General features: G+C 40.5%; 1 protein-coding gene across 1 annotated transcript in view; it reads right to left on the bottom strand.

The window, feature by feature from the left end:
* Positions 1–20,656, bottom strand: part of dlgap2a (discs, large (Drosophila) homolog-associated protein 2a) — a 50,556-nt gene that overhangs the window by 26,417 nt on the left and 3,483 nt on the right. Inside the window, exons 2-5 of the mRNA XM_028565240.1 lie at positions 12,770–12,975; positions 3,870–3,938; positions 2,620–2,779; positions 805–1,021 (exon numbers count right to left, since the gene is read on the bottom strand). Of these exons, the coding sequence (XP_028421041.1) occupies positions 805–1,021; positions 2,620–2,779; positions 3,870–3,938; positions 12,770–12,975 (652 nt within the window). The remainder of the gene's footprint in view (positions 1–804; positions 1,022–2,619; positions 2,780–3,869; positions 3,939–12,769; positions 12,976–20,656) is intronic.

The following is a 20,656-nucleotide window of genomic DNA, read 5'->3' as shown; positions in this document are numbered from 1 at the left end:
CTCAGTATCAGAAATGAATGCATGTGTCATCGGAGTAGGTTTAGAGTTATTGTAACAACTTTGCATATGTGATATATGTGTCTAACAAGTGTGACAGTTCAGTTACCGGTGTATTTATTGTCACCATTATTAGATTATCCATTATCCAGGACTAGACATAATAGTGTGCACTTCTGTAATGTGATCTAATTGTGTGTAAACATGAACTTTGCAATGAGACAAAATCATTTGTGTGAACAATTTTTGAGCGAAAAACTTTCACAGTATAGTGTATGTTGTAATATTTAAGTGTAAACAATGCATATAGCAATTTCACCATTTCTTTCCTCAATTCGCAATAAAGCTGTGAGTAAGTTCACGAGTGTCACCCCGTGGCACCATAAAGAAAGTCAGATTTCCAAAATGTAGAAGAAAAAGCAGTCATGTCCTTATCCTGATTTTTATTTCAGACTGATTTTCAATAGGGTTCATAGCTTTACTCGCTGATGCATCCAATGGATGAGCAGATGAAACACTGTATACAAAATACAGTAGGATGAACTAGCACAGCTCACAAGTGGTAGCTACGGTAATCAAACGTCCATCAAAAAACAATGGAAACATACAAGAGTGATTCATGCAAAGAAATGAAGCTGTTTGACAGTACAACCAGTTTGCACTAACTGTTCTATATTCATCCATTAACACATGTTAATGCCAAATGAAAGCTTTTGGTGTCAATTTGTAAGTAGAAACAAAAATACCAACATCCAGAACGCCACACATCGTATTGTGCAAATTAAGTTTATGTTAAATTGCACTTACCTGCGGTAGCCCTGATGGTGGAGGTGACAGTGGAAGCCATGGGGGGGATGCAGTCATCGTCTTGGGAGTAGCCAGCCTGGATGGCTCGCAGGTAGCTGTGACTTCGGGTTCTGAAGCAGCCGGGCAGGTCCAAAGCCTCCATGGCCTGGGATTCCACCTCACTGAACACCGACTCGCACACAGATTCAAACTGACCATTTATTTCTGTTTCACTCACCTGTAAGAAACAAAAGGAATAATCATGCTTTTCTTCATTGTTAAGCAGGTGAGGATCTTTCTTTGTTTATCTGGAGAAATTGGTCGGTTGTAAAACCTGACAATGTGTTCACTGTCAATTTCCCTTAGAATTAAAAAGCATGGCTTGTTGCTAAAATCAAACGAGTGCACATTTTAATAGGCAAAAGACAGCATAGAGATAAGAAATCAATGAAAAATGTGTTTTCATAATGTCACAAAAACATTTTTTGCATTTTTTAAGTGTTGCCTAGAAATTGTTCTGTCATATTTCCACACTAGTAGATACCCTGTGGGCTGGTTCCATTTGCTACAGTAGCTCTTGCTTTGTGTGAATACAACCAAACAGGGAACATACATTTGGATGAAATCAAGGTCAAACTGTCTCAGAGAGTTTGCTGTAAAAGATTTGTTGTTGATGTTGACCAGATCTATATCTGTTTCCTGTTCCTCAGATATGATGTATCTTGTAATGTCTTTGATACTGACTTGTTACAAATGGTTGTATGTTTACTGAGTAGAAATAGTTTGATGGTTATCACTCCACTCCCATTTGGCAAAACCAAGAATAAAAGACAAACATCATGTTCCATTGGGATTTTCAATAAGTTGGAGTTTAGTTGAGCTTTTAAGACTCAAAAAAATAATATGCATCCCTTTTAAGAGGGAGATGACTATCTCAACAACCCCTGTTAGAGTCTTTTAATCTATCCAAATATACTATGTGCAATGAACTGCAAGTATAAGTAAAACGAAGACAGAAAAAACAATATCTACATGGTGGCAGTAGCTCAGTCACTCTGTATGGACCAAAATACGGAGTGTGGATTGGTAGCTGGAGAGATGCCAGTTCACCTCCTGGGGACTGCCAAGGTGCTCTTGAGCAAGGCACCGTACACCCCCCCACAACCGCTCTGGGCGCCTGTTCAGCAGTCGCAGCCCTCTCACTCTGACATCTCTCCATTTGTGCATGAATAGGTCCTATGTACCTGTTTTACTATATTCGTGGGGTCCCAAAACCGGAGAATACAGTATACTTGTGGGGTCTGCACAGCCTTGTGGGGACCAAAATGCTGGACCCCACAAGGTTAAAGGGCTGTTTGAGGGTTAAGACTTGGTTTTAGGATTAGGGTTAGAATTAGGTTATGGTTAGGGTGAGGGTAAGGGTTAAGATTAGGCATTCAGTTGTGATGGTTAAGGTTAGGGTAAGGGGCTAGGGAATGCATTATGTCAATGATGGGTCCCCACAAAGATAGTAAAACAAACATGTGTGTGTGTGTGTGTGTGTGTGTGTGTGTGTGTGTGTGTGTGTGTGTGTATGTATTGATTTCGAACAGTGTAAATTGAAAATTGTAATTTCCCCACTGGGGATCAATAAAACAAAAAAGGATACTATAAAAATGTCGCAGTGACAGTGAAAACGTCAATATTTAGGACAGTTATGCTCTTTAATAACTTTGTTGTAAAAATGATTCTAATTAATTTCACTGGAGACTACCTGGGATGTCCTCAGGGTCACTCAGCAGCCCCCAGTGTATGAACCACTGCTCTCCAGTAGAAGTTGAATGGATGCAGACTCACCTGGCTCACTTGGCTAACACAGCTAGCCTGACTGAGGGTGCTGACTGCCCGCATGTAGCTCTGGTTCCTGGAGCGAAACTTGGGAGAGTTGTAGTTGGTTGAGGGATCCAGGGCAATGCTTGGGTGCATGTCCCTAGCGGCTTGCAAGTGGTAGCTCTGACTGAACAGAGAGAGAAAAGGAGAAGCAAGGAGGGAGTGGGACTACAGCCATGGTGATGATTTCTTAAGCAAGTCAATTAAACATAATTTAACTATAAACCAAAGCCGTTTGACCAGTGGCTACAGGTGTAACATGATGACAAAAACAATAAAGTGTTATCAAGGTCAGTGGGCCTCCTGCAACCTGAACTTAAGAGGGAGACTGGTTATGACATTGTGTCCCACAAGAGGGGAGCCTCTCTCTGTCTGTTTCTCTCCCCCACTACATTGATGTGTACACCGCCGTCCTTAAAACGGCAGTTCGATTTCTGTTGTGCTGAAACATCCAATCAATGCTTGGAAATGAGGGAAATGCAAATCAGTAGCTAGTTAGTGAGCAAGCACTTCAGAGAGCACCCCGGTGTCAGCTAGGTCAAATAAATGTGCTACCCCAGCAGTGCAAGAGGTATGTTGAGAAACCCAAGCCTGGTTTGAAATCTGCTGGAGAAAAGAAAAAGAAAAATAACATGGAAGAAGAAAAGTGCTAGTAAAATAGAGAATACTATGCGAGTCACATTAGGAATACCAAAGTGCGGTTCCCTCGGCCAGATCCATTTCTAATGGCAGGCAGGAATGAGTAAGCAGTTTCTGGGCTTTTTATAGAGATAAACACTGGTGTTTGGCAGCAAGGAAAATGCCAGTGTGATTAAAAGTCCCCCAATCCATCTTGTCATGCTGTGGCAAGGCTGTGTGTGTTTGCAAAGTAATATCAACCTTTTGAGCATCCAAAGACATCCGAAAGCTAAAATATCCAGAAATGAAAGCTGACTAAAGTGGTAAAGGAGCTGTAAATGGGAAGACGTATGCTGGTGTAATGTATAGCAGTGAATCAAGTCATATCTAAATTGTGTGTAAACAGTGCCTTGTGCTTTGCCAGTATGAGCAGGTTGCCCCAGGTGACCTCTCATTGACTGGTCTTGAGTGTTTGCTCTGTGAAGCGTCAATATTGGGTATGTCAGCAGGACAGCATCCCAGCTGGCTCCGACGTCTGACCACTGCAACATGGCAGCAACAGAAAGTAAGGGGAGGAGAGGCGCTGAGCCTGTATTCACCTTAAGTCTGCAGCAAAATTGGTGATGTAGTTACGCATGTCACTGTTGATTTTATCCAGGCGGTAAGAGCTGTGGGTAGAGAAGAAAACAGAGTTACTGGGTCCCACAAGTGGGAATTGGATGGATGGGACGCCACTGGGCACAAGTCCAATGGAACTGGTTCTGTATGGGACTTGTGGTGAACTGAATGTTTGCTCGGGACTTTTCATCAAAGTACTGCAAACATTAGGGTGACAAAATATGACAAACACGGCCCTCAAGTAATAATAAAAGTGGGAGCATGTTACAGTTACATTTAGTTGGCAGACAGATTTGCCTGGTCAAGGCAATATCTTATAAATGAAACATGTACAAAAACACACACACACACACACACACACACACACACACACACACACACACACACACACACACACACACACACACACACAATGTATACAGCCTGTTATTGCAGCCTGTTATTACAAAGCACTTGATGACGAAATGCGACACACGAACTCTACATCATAAAACACACATTCTTTCCCTGTTTGGCTAATTACATTTGCTTAATTGAGACAAATGAGATCAAAAAATACCTACCTAACATCCTTCCCAGAGCAATGAAACTTAGGCAAGCTTTTTAGATGGCATGATCAGATATAAGTGCACTGGTTGAGGAATAACAGAGGCATACTTCATCCATCCTTGCCTGTAGAGATGTCTATTATTGTCAGTTAAGTGAAGGGAGGCTGTTTTGAGAAAGCGTTGGCGCTTTATCAAATCACGCCAGAGCAAATTTCCTCTAATGTCTCTGATTGGTGCTAATGCACTTCCATTGTTTGCCAGGGATGATGGGAATCTCACACTTCCTGCCATCCTTCACGCTACCAATGGAAGTACACTTTCTGTGGTTAAACAAAGCCCAGCCGTGATAGTAGCTGTTGTGTGTGCAAAGTTTTTAGAAGAAAGGATGAAAGTAAGGCATGGCTTAAAAAGGAAGGAGGCTCTGTCTGTTCTTTCAGTCCTTTGATTTTCTCAACAATCATCTATCTGATTGACTTCACACTTGAATCAAAACGTGAATTGCTGAGGACCCAAGGAAGTGCAGTGCTCTTGAGATCTACGGGACATATTTATTATAGTATTTATTAGTGGGTACAGCTTGCTCTCCGTCGCTTGCCACAGTACGCTTTTGTTCCCGGAAATACCCTAGCTAGCTGTTAGCAAATAATGCGTATAATTTAGCATTGCTAGGGGAACTATGTCATGTCAGGTGTATTGCAAGTATGAAGTTGTATGGATGAGTGGTTCTTGAGAAAGATGCAAGCAGCAATAACGGAGGCCAGGCAATCGGCCCATTCCGAACAGATACGTTTTGATTGAAAGAATAAAAAGAAAAGACAATTCTGAAGCAGGAAAAACAAATATAGGAGAGAAGATCGCAAGAAGGGTTAACATAATGTACCAACACAAGTACAAATTTGAGAGCTACAGTTTTGCACTGCAAAGCCCTATGGAGAATAATTCCATTTTCACATCAAGGAATACAGAAAAAAAGTTGATGTGTTTAATACATTTAACAATCAGTGTAACACACACGCACACACACACATTATATTAAAGGATATTATGTGCCAAAATATAATTGATACATTTCTGAACGCGATATTAGGTAGCAGGATCCATCTTTGACATAGTATCAAGTGTTACATTCATAGTGGAGGCAAAAGGTGTTAAGAAAAACCCTGTCCAACAGAAACTTAGACTAACAATGCGTGACACGTCAGCCACTCAGCAAATCAATGGATTGGTATTCTGCTTTGACCTTGCGATTTGAGGGGAAAATGCTCATACTCAATGCTAGAATGAGTAATTACATTATGTTAAATCAGGAATTATTGGATGCTTTGCCAGTGTTAACTCTGATTAATGATGGTGCCTCAAAAAGCTAATCATGGATGGGGGGCAAACAAATGTGAGTTATTTTAGAAACTGCAAAAAAATGGCTCGGATTGATTGGCTTGTGGTGTTTAGACACTGGACCAAAGTCATTTAAAGAGAAGTGAAGTTGCCGGAGATGGATGCTAGTTGTTAATGTTCTTCTGTGCATGTGTGTCAATGCAACTTGCTTTCAGACGGGACATATGATTGATTGACAGATTGACTCAGTGAGTCATTTTGCTAATAGTTAATAATTAAATTTGCCATGTCGTTCAGTTCCCATCATCGTTTATATGTTCTTTAAACATCTTTGGCAGCTCATACTATGGCACAAAACAAAAAACTGATTCAATATTCAATTTATTTACATAGCTGTCGGCTCTGCAGCATACAGGACGTACAGGATCCAAGGGTTGACCAACTGCCATGCTTCGCTCATTTGCAAGCCATGATGTCTCTCTCTTTCTCATGGGCGGGCCAAATTCTCTGGGCGGGCAAAGCAGAGAAAGGGGAGGTAACCTTTCCCCTTATGACATCATAAAGAGAAGATTCCAGATCGGCCCATCTGAGCTTTTATTTTCTCAAAGGCAGAGCAGGATACCCAGAACTCGGTTTACACCTATCACCATTTCTAGCCACTGGGGGACCATATGCAGGCTAGGGAAACTCATATTAATGTTATGTTGTATTAATTAAAATATCTCATAAAGTGAAATTTTCATGCTATGGGACCTTTAAAACAATCATTGACATCTAACTTTCCCTCTAGTGGACAGGCTGTTCCAGTTCAGTGGGCCCGTGATTGTGATGTATTCTTTATTGGTGAGATGAACAACCATGAGAGCGACAGAGAGCTAAACAGCTTAACACGATTTGCTTCGGGGAGCCAATGCTGTCAAATTTGTGTTTGGCCCATCTGAATGCCCCCGTGGGACATCAAATTGCTACAAGAGCAGAGGAAATCCAACCTGCAGCATGTCTGTCTTGAATCGAATCTAATTCCATCCCAACAAGCCCAATGAACCATGATAGCATGAGAGCTCTCATGTCAGGTGGCATCCGTGGTGCTTTTTATGTGTGGACTTTAAACAGTAACAGATATGGATCACAGCATGATGGTGCTAAGAATTAAATAGGAGAAGAAAATAGGCACACTTCTAAAGAAATGATGAGAGTCAGGTGTTGTGCGGACTAATCTAATAATAATAATAATACACATTTAATTGCACTGGACAGGACTTTTATGTAAGCCGAGTGTCCAAATTAAATCCTCTTCACGTCTATAAAAAGTCGAGAATATTCTTGTCAACAACTCTGAGTATTTCCCCCTTTTTCTCAAAAGCTATTCTCACCACCGTTTGGTTTCCTGTCCCTTTGGGATTCTGTGGTATAAGACGATCACAGAGCAGCCAGGTTTGCAATCATGTGTCGTGTACCCTTCTGTGTAAGCTGAATAATGGGACTTAAAGTTCTATTTTGCTGCACTTTGAAGCTGCCCATATTTTCAACTACACCAGTATTCCACATAAAGCTCTGTCTACTGCGACACATTTAATTCTAACACTAAACTAGAGCCCGACTGATACAGGATTTTGGATATTTTTTTCTTACAAAAACATGAATATTCATTCAAAATATAATGTATCCACTTTGCCACTTTGATCTGGATTACTGGAAAACTGCACCATTATTTTTGCATGCACATTTATGCACACTGGTAACATGAATGCAAGCTTTCTAACTTATCTGTATATATTTTCCTCTACTTATCTGTATCCCATTCCTATCAACCTCACTGGTCTTCCTCGTGTGCTGCTGTAATGCAAAATGTTCCTCCTGTGATCAATAAAATGTGATCTTAGCTTATCTGTTAAATGAGCTTTTTAAGAAGTTGTATCCAACTGAGTAAGACATTTTACAGTTGAAAAATTAACTCAGTGCTCTCTTTAATGAAGGCGCTGTTTCTAAATTACCTCACACATATCTTTTACCCTTGTGTTTCTGTATTGCAATCTGTAATTAGTCATTGTCCAACATACAGTTTACACCAATACCAATGTATATCTGCCTTCAGATAATATTGGCCGATATATCAACCCTAGCGCTGCAGCACCAAACCAGTTGCGACCAGAAAGAAACAGGTAGGATGCACAAAATACAAAACAATAATACATCTGCATTTAAATTCAAGAGAAAAGATACCACATTATGGCATTCTTAGAGTGGTTTCAGGGTACTATCAGGACTCTTCTGTCAATGGACTCAGGCCACACAGCTTGATCCATGCTAGTCAATATCTTCCTTTCAGCAGAGCCCAGCAGACTCTTGGTCTAACCACTGAGAGAGCCATTATTTAGAGGGGCTTTGGAGTACAATAACTGCAACTGATAGCCCTTCCTGCTGTTGCATCCTCATAAATCATTCACTGTTTACAGCTATTCATGGATAGCTGGGGGAAGCTTTGCAAGATTTGGAAACAGGAGCATACCTCACTGTAGCTGCCTCATACATTACTTCATGCTCTGAAAGAGCTGTTAAAGAGGCCAAACGACTGCATCCTCTTTGACAGATTTATTACAATCCTGCCTGATCACAATCAATAACATTTGATTTGCCATTATATATCCTCAGCGATGAATAACTGGCTTATTAGCATGTGCATGCACTACTTGTGGCCTACTGTATGGCTGTAAACGCTGAATGTCTCTGCTGTCCCTTCTCCATTTCCTGTCATCCTGCAGAGAAACACTCAGCTAGTCACAAACACTCAGAAATGCTCATAATTAGTTCTGATTGTGTGTATGCTCAAATGTGTTTTTATCAGGGTCAGGTTAACAGTATTAGCAGATTCTGTGGGTGTTGCCCGCTGCGGATTCTGAGCTTCCAGGAAAAATGCTGTTCTGTACGAGAGAGTTTGGCAATTTAAAAACCTCTGCTGAATGGCAATGAGCACAGAGTCGGCAGCATGAGCAGTGAGAGACAAGGAAATGACAATAAGAGTGAGGGAATCATCAGTGTTAGTCAATGTGTGTATCACTGTCTCTTACTGGGACTGTCTGTCATTACATAGTGCAGCTTTGTGTCTGTCACTGGCCCTACTGCATCGCTAGGGGACGCAACTATGTCATGGCAGGTGTATTGCGAGTGTTAAGTTGTTTGAATGAGCGAGAAAGCTGCAAGCGTCACATGACCTCACAACCGTACGGAAGTCCTGGAGGCTCATTTAAATAGTTTCTGAATACGGGCTGTGTGCATTTCTCTGTGGATTGAGCGTTTTTAAAACTTACAGTAGTATAGTATTTATATAGCACCTTGACTTGCTAAACAAAGGACATGGAAATCTCACTTTTTAAAATATGGGAACTTTAATATTTAATCTTGTTTAATTAGAACATAATTCACAATGTGATGTTGACGGAATATTGATTCTACTAGATTTTAGCCACTTTAAGTTGTCTAAGCATGTGATGTCAGGATGTCCTGAGTTGCATAAGCCATGTTTCCCTTTCTAACATGTTACTGACAAGAGATATTCTGTCTGGAGAAAGGACATTTTGTCTAGTTACCAATTTTCCAATTAATTCAGCAGTTTTTTGGTTAATACCTTTGCATTTAAAAAGAAAACTTTTCTTCAACTCCTACTCATTGTAATTGATGGGACAAAAAACAGGTGATTGAAGTGGTCACAAATAAAGAGAGTCCCGCATCAAATTGTAAAAGCATATACATTCACCTAAAGGATTATTAGGAACACCTGTAAGATTTCTAATTAATGCAATTATCTAATCAACCAATCACATGGCAGCAGCTTCAATGCATTTAGGGGTGTTGTCCAGGTCTAGACAATCTCCTGAACTCCAAAATGAATGTCAGAATGGGAAAGAAAGGTGATCTAAGCAACTTTGAGCGTGGCATGCTTGTTGGTGCCAGACGGGCTGGTCTGAGTATTTTACAATCTGCTCAATTACTGGGATTTTCATGCACAACCATTTCTAGGGTTTACAAAGAATGGTCTGAAAAAGGAAAAGCATCCAGTATGCGGCAGTCCTGGGGGGCGAAAATGCCTTGTTGATGCTAGAGGTCAGAGGAGAATGAGCCGAGTGATTCAAGCTGATAGAAGATCAACTTTGACTCAAATAACCACTCGTTACAACCGAGGTATGCAGCAAAGCATTTGTGAAGCCACAACATGAACAACCTTGAGCCGGATGGGCTACACCAGCAGAAGACCCCACCGGGTATAACTCATCTTCACTAAAAATAGGAAAATGAGGCTACAATTTGCACAAGCTCACCAAAATTGGACAGTTGAAGAATGTAAAAATGTTGCCTGGTCTGATGAGTCTCGATTTCTGTTGAGACATTCCGATGGTAGAGTCAGAATTTGGCGTAAACAGAATGAGAACATGGATCCATCATGCCTTGTTACCACTGGGCAGGCTGGTGGTGGTGGTGGTGTAATGGTGTGGGGGATGTTTTCTTGGCACATTTTAGGCCCTTTAGTACCAATTGGGCATCGTTTAAATGCCACAGCCAAGCTGAGCATTGTTTCTGATCATGTCCATCCCTTTATGACCACCATGTACCCATCCTCTGATGGCTACTTTCAGCAGGATAATGCACCATGTCACAAAGCTCGAATCATTTCATATTAGTTTCTTGACCATGACAATGAGTTCACTGTACTAAAATGGCCCCCACAGTCACCAGATCTCAACCCAATAGAACATCTTTGGGATGTGGTGCCCTGGATGTGCATCCCACAAATCTCCATCAACTGCAAGATGCTATCCTATCAATATGGGCCAACATTTCTAAAGAATGCTTCCAGCACCTTTTTGAATCAATGCCACGAAGAATTAAGGCAGTTCTGAAGGTAAAAGGGGGTCAAACACGGTATTAGTATGGTGTTACTAATAATCCTTTAGGTGAGTGTATCTCTTAAAACAAACTTGACTTTAAACTGCACTACAGCTGCCTCTGCATGGCTCTGGTCAGACAGTTACCAAAATGTCACATTGCCAACACAAATAGAGCCTCTGGGGGTAATTCAAGCACAGTGTAAGTTTTTCTTGAGAGGAAATGAAAAATTAAGGGAAAGAGCATCTAACTGTCTATAAATAAGAAGGCACAACCAGGTCTTCTTTACGCTGGTAAATGCACTCAATATACACGGCTCACGAAGCACAGCAAAGGCAGATACAAATATTGTGTTTTGAAAGAGCAGGCCCGGGATATTTTTTTAATTGTCATATTATTAAAATAGACTTCTGAATCTCGGTTGTAATTACTGTTTTCACATTCTGCTGCGGACAAAGAGAAACACGTCCCTTTGAAGAGTGAACCAAAGTAAGTGAATTTGCTTTCTCGTAATGCCACCTTTTAAAAAAAATTACTCTGGAAAAGATGAATCTGCCCCTGCACAATGCAATAATTTGGTGTCTGAGGTACTGTGACAATAACATTTACAAACCACAATATGGAACAAAATAAAACGATAAGTAACATTTGAAGAGTTTCACTTATGGACTCATAATTGAAAAATGAACATCTAAAAACTGTTAAAAATAATAGGAAAAGTGAACTTTCCAGTGACAATAAATGCCAGGTGATGGCAACATATTTTGTGTTTGTGGCTGAAGTTTACCCAGAACCATGTTTAAGGAACTGGAACTGAAAATGAATGAAATAAAGATGGAGATAGGATGTGAGGTGCAACAAAAGGTGAGGTAAATACGGAGCAGAAGTATAAGCAGACAATATCAGGACATGTAACACACAGTAAAAGCAGTAGGATAGAAGAGGGAATCAATTTCTGACCTAAAAAAGCTTGAGAATAACCTCTGCAGTGTATCATCACTGTATATTACTCTACTATAAATGGCTTTGCATCGCACACAAATAATAAGAAAGGTAGATAATCTTAATATTTATGTCAATGGTAACACAATCCCAGAAAATACCTTGGGGGAAAAAGCTGTTCACTGAATGGTCTTGCTACAGGTCAGGCTACATTACTCTTTTTATTTGGTGCAAATACTATTATCTCATTTCATCCTAATCTAATGGATTTGTTAATGCTGTAATCATAGTAACTATCCTTGTAGCTCTCCAAAACATAGTTGCTTGTTTACATTTTTCAGTGACATTGTCTTCAGCTTGTCTTATCGTGTAATCCTCTTATAAGCGTTTTCTTCCACCACCGAGTAACCAAAACAAAAGCCTTCTATTTCCTCACCATTAAATGGGACACATCTCAGAAGAACACACTGAACACTTTCTTACAGTTGAAGACACTGACATGAATACCCATGAAGGGATTCTAATAAGTACAGTATAGGGTTCAGCTATCAAGTGCTTGACACTGTTGTAGGGGTGGGGCACTAGCACAAGAAAACTGCCAACACTGCTAGAGGGAATGTAATAAAGCAAACAAATAACAAGCATGATGTTGCTCAAAACATAAAAAGATACTAAACTGAGAATATGTGTTTTCTTAAAATGCAATCTCAAAATAGTAACACTGAAAGAAGCATACAGATATTGAAACAGGGCACTGACATAATTCCATTCTACCAAAGCCACACTGTTTTATGGATTTTCAGAGATTACATTATTTGAATTATATTATGTATTATTTCTAGAACATTTCTGGAAACATTAGAATCGCATGAGAGGCCAACATAATTATCTCACTCCACTGGGAGATTATTTACTTAAAACCACTATATGTAGAATTTGATTAGATGTTTTGTATTTGACCCCCCCTATTGGTAGTAAACAAAGCCTCAGGTTCCCAGGTTGGATCTAAGAACACTAAAATCGATGAAACAAACAAAAAATGAGACTGAAAATTGTTAAGCTTTGCACCATCTACCTTCGAGGTGAACTGAATACATAAATAGGGACATGCAAGAAAAAAGAAGAAGAGCCAAACACTGTGAACTATTGACATCTTTAAGTTGCATGTATTGTACCTTTGGGAGTCCCTTGGTCTGATGATGGCCTTGACCAGGGCGTCAGGCCGCACCAACTTTTGAGGCGATGTCTTGGGACTGGAGTCTGACTCTCCGCTCTCCTCGTCCCCCATGGCTTTAACATAGCTGCTGCTCCGCATCCGACGACAGGGGATCTCATCATCCTTCCCACCTCCAGGGTAACCCCCCCAATCGTCCTGGGGCACCTGGGTGGCATGGGGAGGGTAAATAGTCAATGATATCATACAGAAGCTGTTAACACAACGTTTTTATATTATCACTTCATTAAGTTGTTATGGCAGACATGGTAGCCAATAGCTGCCCGTTCACACATCCAGCAGACACAAAGCAACATTAAGCCGCCTGATGAATGTCAATCCAATATTCACTCTCCATTTAGGTCTGCTTTGGTCTTCCAAGAGGGAAATATCTGACTCTTCAACTGTTAAATATTCCTCTATGTTCACCAGCTTGTTGCTAAGTTTGACTGTCAGCCGTTTGGTACTGAGCAGGTAAAGTACAGTGGGTTTTTAGAGCTTCATTTCAGAGGTATTTTTCTTTGGATGTTGTGATTTCTCTTTTGCAAGATTTTATCTGTTGCTTCTATCTTCCTACCAACATTACAGTGGGTAAAAGGTCCTAATAGTGCATCTTGAAAGTACATTGTATTTCTATCTCTGCTTTGTAAGAGCACAACAACCATGCAATCTTGAATATATTATAAAAGGACTGAGATTTTTCTTAACTCCTAGAGGACCATGCAAATCTAAATGAAGCAATGTCAAAGTGTTAAAACCATAAAAAAAACAGTTACACAGGACCATTTTTTACTGATAAGTCAACACACATTAAAACCTTCACACAGCTTCCACAGCTACTGAGTATTTGAGCTTTTCTGTAGTCTGGCCAGGTTACAAACTGCTGAAAACCTTGACTAAAACGCTGTTATAAATTTGGCTGGGTTGTTAATCATTTTTACTGGTAAAATACAGCTTGAAAATGGAGAAAAGGAGCTATCTTTGCTCACCCTGTCGTAGCTATCACACATGGAAACCTGCCATCAAAGCAAGCCAGGCAGTTTATATGTTGCGATTCTCTGCCACTCGTTAAACCAGGTAATTGAGTATCCAGACGTCAGCATCACCATTATCCCAGTCAGATTTAGCACAGGGTGTCTCACTCGCACTGGCTGCCTGTCTTTACTATACATATGGAGTAAATATTTTACACAGAACACAGGGCATCACGGCAGTCCTAAATGTTAATTGTGGAGCGAGCAGGAAGACAAACAGAGCACCTTGCATACATTTGTTCTGCAGTAGTAAGTGGAGGTTAATGCACTTTGACATTAGTCTGGCATGCTTTGCCCAGAGAGGATATTTTGTTGTTGAAATCCATTTCAAGCAGAGGACATGTAACTGGTATAATAGTTCTAACAGAACATTGGTGAATACAGATCTTGGTGTGAAAGAAAAATGTGACTCCATTATTGGACATGCCATAATACAAGATGTAGATATGTTATTAAATGATCCGTATTTGAGATGGTGGTGGTGTGGCTTATTAAAAATCTGCAAGGCTCACCCACTCATTTTAAAGAGCTGATCATGACTGTATGCAAGCTCATTACACACAATAGCACTCCCTCTTTTTCTCTTTCTCACTCACACACTCATTTTGCTTTAGTTAAACATTACAACAGAGTTCATTGACTGGGACAACAGTGGCAGCTGAGTCAGGGTCTTAGCGTCTCCCACAAACAAACACACATGGATGATACACAGCACACAGGTGCAGAGACCCTCTACAGGCATGCAAAAGCAAAAAAACACTCTCGCTTCTCCTCCCCTGTTTTCTATTTCCCTTTTTAGATTTACCTCGTTGCACTCTGCTGACTGTGTGCAATGGACGCTTTAGCTGGACACGCATTTACATGGCCAATGATTTGCACTCATAAAATATGACATTGTCAGTAATCATTACATTCTATGTGGAAGTTGAAGGCTTCTCTAATGCTGTATCCATCTGTCACTTTAACATCCTGGCAGCTGGATCAGCCTCGGCGCAGTGCCAATCCACCCAGCTCTAGATTTCATTAAGTTAAATCTGACTTGGGTCCATATTTCTTTGACTTTACAGCAACAGTGGACCAGAGCTGCCCTCCAGGAGACCTTCCAACCACTATTATTATTATTATTATTATTATTATTATTCAAATGCTGTATTAATGTGTGATTATACTGATAATACCGATGTTTTTCTGAAACTTTTCCTCACTATAACTCACTACTCACGGGTTCACAATGAACTGGGCGGCAGTTTACTGGCTGTGGAAAATGTCATGCGGAGATAGGCTGCATCCAAATGTCACTAAAGCATCAGACACATGACTCTAATCACTTTCTGATGCAAATGTCATCTATTGGAAAATAACAATAGAAATGTGATTACTATTCAAAGAGAAATAAAAACCGACATCCTTTCCAACACTGCACTGTTAAGAAGAAAACTACCAGTTTTATATCAGAAAAGCAGCTAGAATTGTCAACAGAAAATGTTTGTAATTGCAAACCATTCAGACACGTCACTATTTTTTACAAGATATAAAATTCATCAACAGCACTGAATGTGCCGTTCCTGGAAAAACGACTTCCTCCTGACACTAATTCTACTAACCTCTGGCATCAAAGCACGCCCACCCACAATTGCTATTCTAACAAGTGTCACATCAAATCAAAACAGCTTGAGTAATTGATCAATTATGGCTTTATTACAACCCACTCTTGTTAACCACAGAGAATGCTGGGTCAAAGCAGCCTTTGATCCTTATGTTTCATCTATGTTGTTACGCTGGCGTGGGGGGGCATGATTGATGGGGATTACGATGTGTCTGTGGTGTTCAATCATAAAAAAGGCAAATGCATATGAAGCACAAAAAGATGCACTTTCCCAACAAGTGTCGCATGCACAAACACTCCCATGCAGAGAAGAACATGCATGATTTGTAAGAAAACATAAGATTACTGCCATGCCCTGTATCCAAAACATGCACAGACACAAACATGCACATACATATGCACACCCAAACAGATACGAACGCACACTCAAACACACACTCTGATAAAAGTCATTCGTCTCCTCTACAAAGAGAGGCATGCACAAGCTACCAAATGGAGTCGATGGGTTAATTAAGTCTTGGAGGGGTTTGATATTTTTAGACGTCTAATTAATGAAGGGAACGCCAGAGGACAGGCGTAAGTTGTGGTGAGATGTGCTTAATTTGGATTTGCTGATAAACTGGATAGATTGTAGCATGTCTCCCTGTGAAGATAAAGACACAGGCTGGACAGCAGCGCGCTCCTATTGATTGACTGTGAAAACAGACATGGTTTCTCACCATCCTTAATGGAGTTTAAATACGGATGCTTGTCATGATGAACACTTACCTTGACCCAAGGTTGAGAGGGAAAACATGGGATTCAGAGGTGAGCATTCTGCCATGTGCAATTATTCTGTGTATTTTTGGGGAGGTTTGGATGATTCTGTTGTTTCTAAATAAATGTGCCAGATCCAGTGCATTATATGGCTATGACGTGAAGCCCTTTGTGAATATGAGCCGAAGTTTGTGGGAGCTGTGTGAAAATTCACAGCTCAAGTGTGAAGATCCAAGTCTCATTATTATAATAACAGCACTTTTACTTACATTTATATTGTGGATTCTGCTCAATAAAGAACATACATGACCTGGGGGGGATTATTTTTGTTGACCCAGGTTTTCTCTTATGACAGCAACTCCTTACACATACTGTATGCCCAAGCTGATTAAGCTGTGTATGTCTATCTTTACTTTCAGTGCTTTAATCTTTGCCTGTAGGAGGCCACAGGGAGTGGAGTGGGGTGTGTATAAGTGTGTGTGTTAGGGTGTGTGTGTGTGTGTGTGTGTGTGTGTGTGTGTGTGTGTTTGTATGCTGGCTAGGAAGGCCTCGGCTCAGCCAATGCTCCTGCAGTGCAGCAGTGCATTTCATTGATTAACTCTGCGGCTCTATCTATACACAGCACCTCTCCCACTAAGAAACACAAGTCACTGCCATTAAGTTACGTAATAGAGTGAGATAGACAGACAGACAGAGAGAAACAGAGAGAGAGAGAGAAAGAGCGAGGCAGGATAGAAGGGATATAGCGCAGAGTACAGTTAGAGAGCTCTTAGAGGTTCAATCATTGGTAATCCCACCCACCAGCCCCTCATTTCCTCCCACAAGATTGCATGGATACGCTGTGGGTGTTGGACTAGGTGCTGCTTTCTTTTTTCTCTCTCTTACTAGCTGACTGTTACCCTCCCTGACTAAACACCTACTGCACGCCCACCACCAACTCTTCTTCCCTCTCTTTCATACGCCCACACATGCAACATTTTGTCTGTTTGTCTTGTCTTCGTGTTGTTTATTTACTGACATAATGCTATCATTTAGCATGAAGGTGTAAATAGACATGTTCAAAAAGGAAACAGTCAGTTGAGAAATTGAATTAGTTGATCCACTGTCAAATTTCCATAATCTTGTCCCTTTGATTCTAATAGTGTTACTCTAAGCAAAAAGCAGTGCTATTTCTGAGACCAACTCTGCATCCAAGTCTAAGATTATGTCAACGCTAATATGTTGTCATTTAAAACAGACATTTTCACACGTCCTCACAAAAATAATCTCCGTCCATACTGAAACGCCTGAAAATGCACGTACACTGGGTATGTGTGTGCCAGTATAAAGACAGTATAGGGTGCATTGATCTCAAAGAAGATAGTACTTGTAATAGTAATAGTTCTTGACCTTGAATTGTTATTGACTTCTGTTTAGTATCACCATCATTTCACCTCTCTTCACCTCCATTTAAAACTCACATCTCAAACGCAAATAACACTCTCATTAAAAGCCAAATTAGGAAACATCACAACAGAATAAATTTTAGATAGCCTCATTAATTTGATTTGTATAACACTATAAAACGTTTTTGTTTTTTTCCAGAACCTTGATGTCAGATTTCATTTAACGAGTTTCATTCCATATATTCAAACTTGTATTCAATATATTCTTTCATTCCATATATTCCATATTCCATATTTATAAGATTGTGGAGTGGTTATGGTGTTGACTTTTTCTATATTCAATGCTAGGTTCATCCACAAATGTAACCTGCTAATTATGGGCTTGTCCTGCAATTACCTCTAGGTTTCTGCAGGACAGAGGTCAATTTGATTATTGTTATTTAACATATTTAACATATACAGTGATGAAGTGTTGTAGTTTGTGTGAGGATTTGCTGTTGTGTATATTATGAACTTTTCTATTTATTCCAATGTAACCATCTAATGTAAGTTTTTTTGGGGGTGTTTTATTATTGTTACTATAAAGAGTGTTGTTTTTTCAGCTACATGTATATTAAACTGATGTTATATATTCATGCCTTATTGCATGTGGACAATGGGATTGGTGGATACCTACAGCCACTTAAGATGGCTTCTCTGTGTCTTATACCATTTGCCTGATGAAGGTCTAGTGCCAAAATGTTGCCATTCAATTTTCTTTGCAAGTTAGACAGTATGCAGGATTTAGTTTGCAACTTTTGCCATACTCATCCCTCTCCTACGCACCTGTCTCATGAAATAGATGTGTGTAAATATTTTTCTGATCAGGGATCTCTATTTAACACCTCTACATTCTCCAAACACAGACCATGAGACAAGGTATGTTCTGGACTTATGTTTAAAGACTCTAATACAGTGAAAAATTATTGACAAGAAAATGCTACTAAAGCAGCACATACTGTTTTAAACCCTAAAGACACTATCATAGTTGGCCATTATTATTGATTTGGCCTGGGAGAGCAGTAGCACACAAAAGAAAATGGGAGAATGGGCTGGACAATTGACAATTACAGTAAATTGTTATAGCCTGACAACCTCCTTGTAGAATTGAAGGAAACTTTAGGTTTGAGGTAATAAAACACAAATATGAGCAGATGCCCGCTGACACAGTGGTAACCACAGAGCCACGTTGTCACCTCAGGAAAGAGAGATGAGTAATATTTAGCTACAAACTGCTGTCTGATCCCGTCGTTCCTGGGACAAATTCTTACTAATTAGTGATTCATGACCAGATAGCTATCTGGGAACCCCTTAATAAAAAGTTAGGCAACCCCTGTGCGTGTAGGTTGTGTTACTGTAGCTTTCAGTCACAGTGCCAGGTTTGTTTCTGCTGCTTTGCACTTCCCTTTTTTAATTTAATCAGCAGTCTTTCTGCCTCTCAAGCTCCACCTTTGGCAAGCCAACATGGCAATTAATTGGCTTATTAAATCCCCCCGCAATGCCCTATCAGCAAAACTATCAAAGACTAATCCTGCCTTTGTACTACAGTACTGTATGCAGGGAGAGAACAGAGTAGTGTGCTGGAACAGCTGACTTAATCAGGGCTGAGAGTTGTCAGTAAGACAAAGTTATTGTACTGTGAAGTTACGGGCTGGATGCAAGGAAGTTGAAGGATCCATGGATTACAGCTGTTGCTGCAGTCCGGATGTATTTGCATATCTAATTTGGAGAGTGTGTGTAAGAGAGAGCAAGGGAGAGATGGCCGCCCACACACCTATATGCAAAAAATGCTAAATTAGGTGAGTCTGTCGACCTACAACAGAAAAAAATGTTTTGCAACAATCACCTCCTTTCATTAATATCAAGCTCACAGTCAAACCCATTAACATGTGTGTGTGTGTGTGTGTGTGTGTGTGTGTGTGTGTCGTGTGTGTGTGTGTGCTAATTGGGGCTAATTTGTGAAATTTGTCATTTCAGAGAAAGAGCAACCACTATCGATCTATCTCTGTCACCTCCAATGTCCAGTTAGATCTCTCATATATACACAAACGCTACCTCACTCACACACATTCACACGCACATAAACACTCACACACCTGCTGCATGCACACATATTAACATTAACACTTCAGAAGTTTTTCATTCCATCAACCAAGGACGCAAACAAGGTGACTAGCACATCATCAAACCATCTGGTGTGTGATAAATAACCCCCCCCACACACACACACACACTCTCTCTCTCTCTCTCTCTCTCTCTCTCTCTCTCACTCACACATGGACAGGTTACAGTTTATGTTGTTACAGTGCAGACAGTTGTGGGTAATCCCAATTCAGCAGCAGCAGGAAGTGAATACTTCTCAATGTGACCCCTTGATGTGTATTGTATCATTCCTGACTATTGGCTCTATCTGTCTGCCTGACTGCTCCTGCTGATGAGCAACAACAGTAGCCATGGGGAACATAAACCACCATCTCTTTTGCCGTTTATTCCCCTCTGTTTCCTGTAGTATCTCCTTGCATCCACAGAGGCACAGACCTCAGCGGTATGTATCTTCAACTTTTTCTCCCTCTCTTCTTCTAAGCATCTCCCAGCTCCCTGAGAGGGCATTGATTCTCCTCCGGGGAGGAAAGATGTGTCACCCTGCACGGATTGGATTGATAACGCTGGGCTAAATATAGCCCTGCGGCAGGAAGGAGCAGAAGGGGATATTTTTAGAAGTGTTTATAGTGCCGCGACTCGGACACTACCTCAGCTGAATGACCAAGTGGAAGTAAGGAAGGGGTGGGGGGCACTAAACACTGCAACTCTCTCACTGAGAGATTACTGCACTTAGTGGGATTGTAAGACATTTGAGTGGATGAGTGCACTGCCTGTCCAGTTCCAAATGATCATCAGTTATGTTTAAAAAATACGCTAGTCAAAATTAGTCCTCTAAAACATTTTCTGTTGACGTAAGCATAGATTGAGTGATTTCTTTGGCTCCATTGGCAGATTTGAGTAATGTATTGGCTTTCCGTTTACAACAG

The sequence above is a fragment of the Perca flavescens genome, chromosome 20 (genome assembly GCF_004354835.1).
Source record: "Perca flavescens isolate YP-PL-M2 chromosome 20, PFLA_1.0, whole genome shotgun sequence".
Lineage (NCBI taxonomy): Eukaryota > Metazoa > Chordata > Actinopteri > Perciformes > Percidae > Perca > Perca flavescens.
The sequence above is the reverse complement of the archived record's forward strand: the minus strand, read 5'-3'. Positions and strand labels throughout refer to the sequence as shown.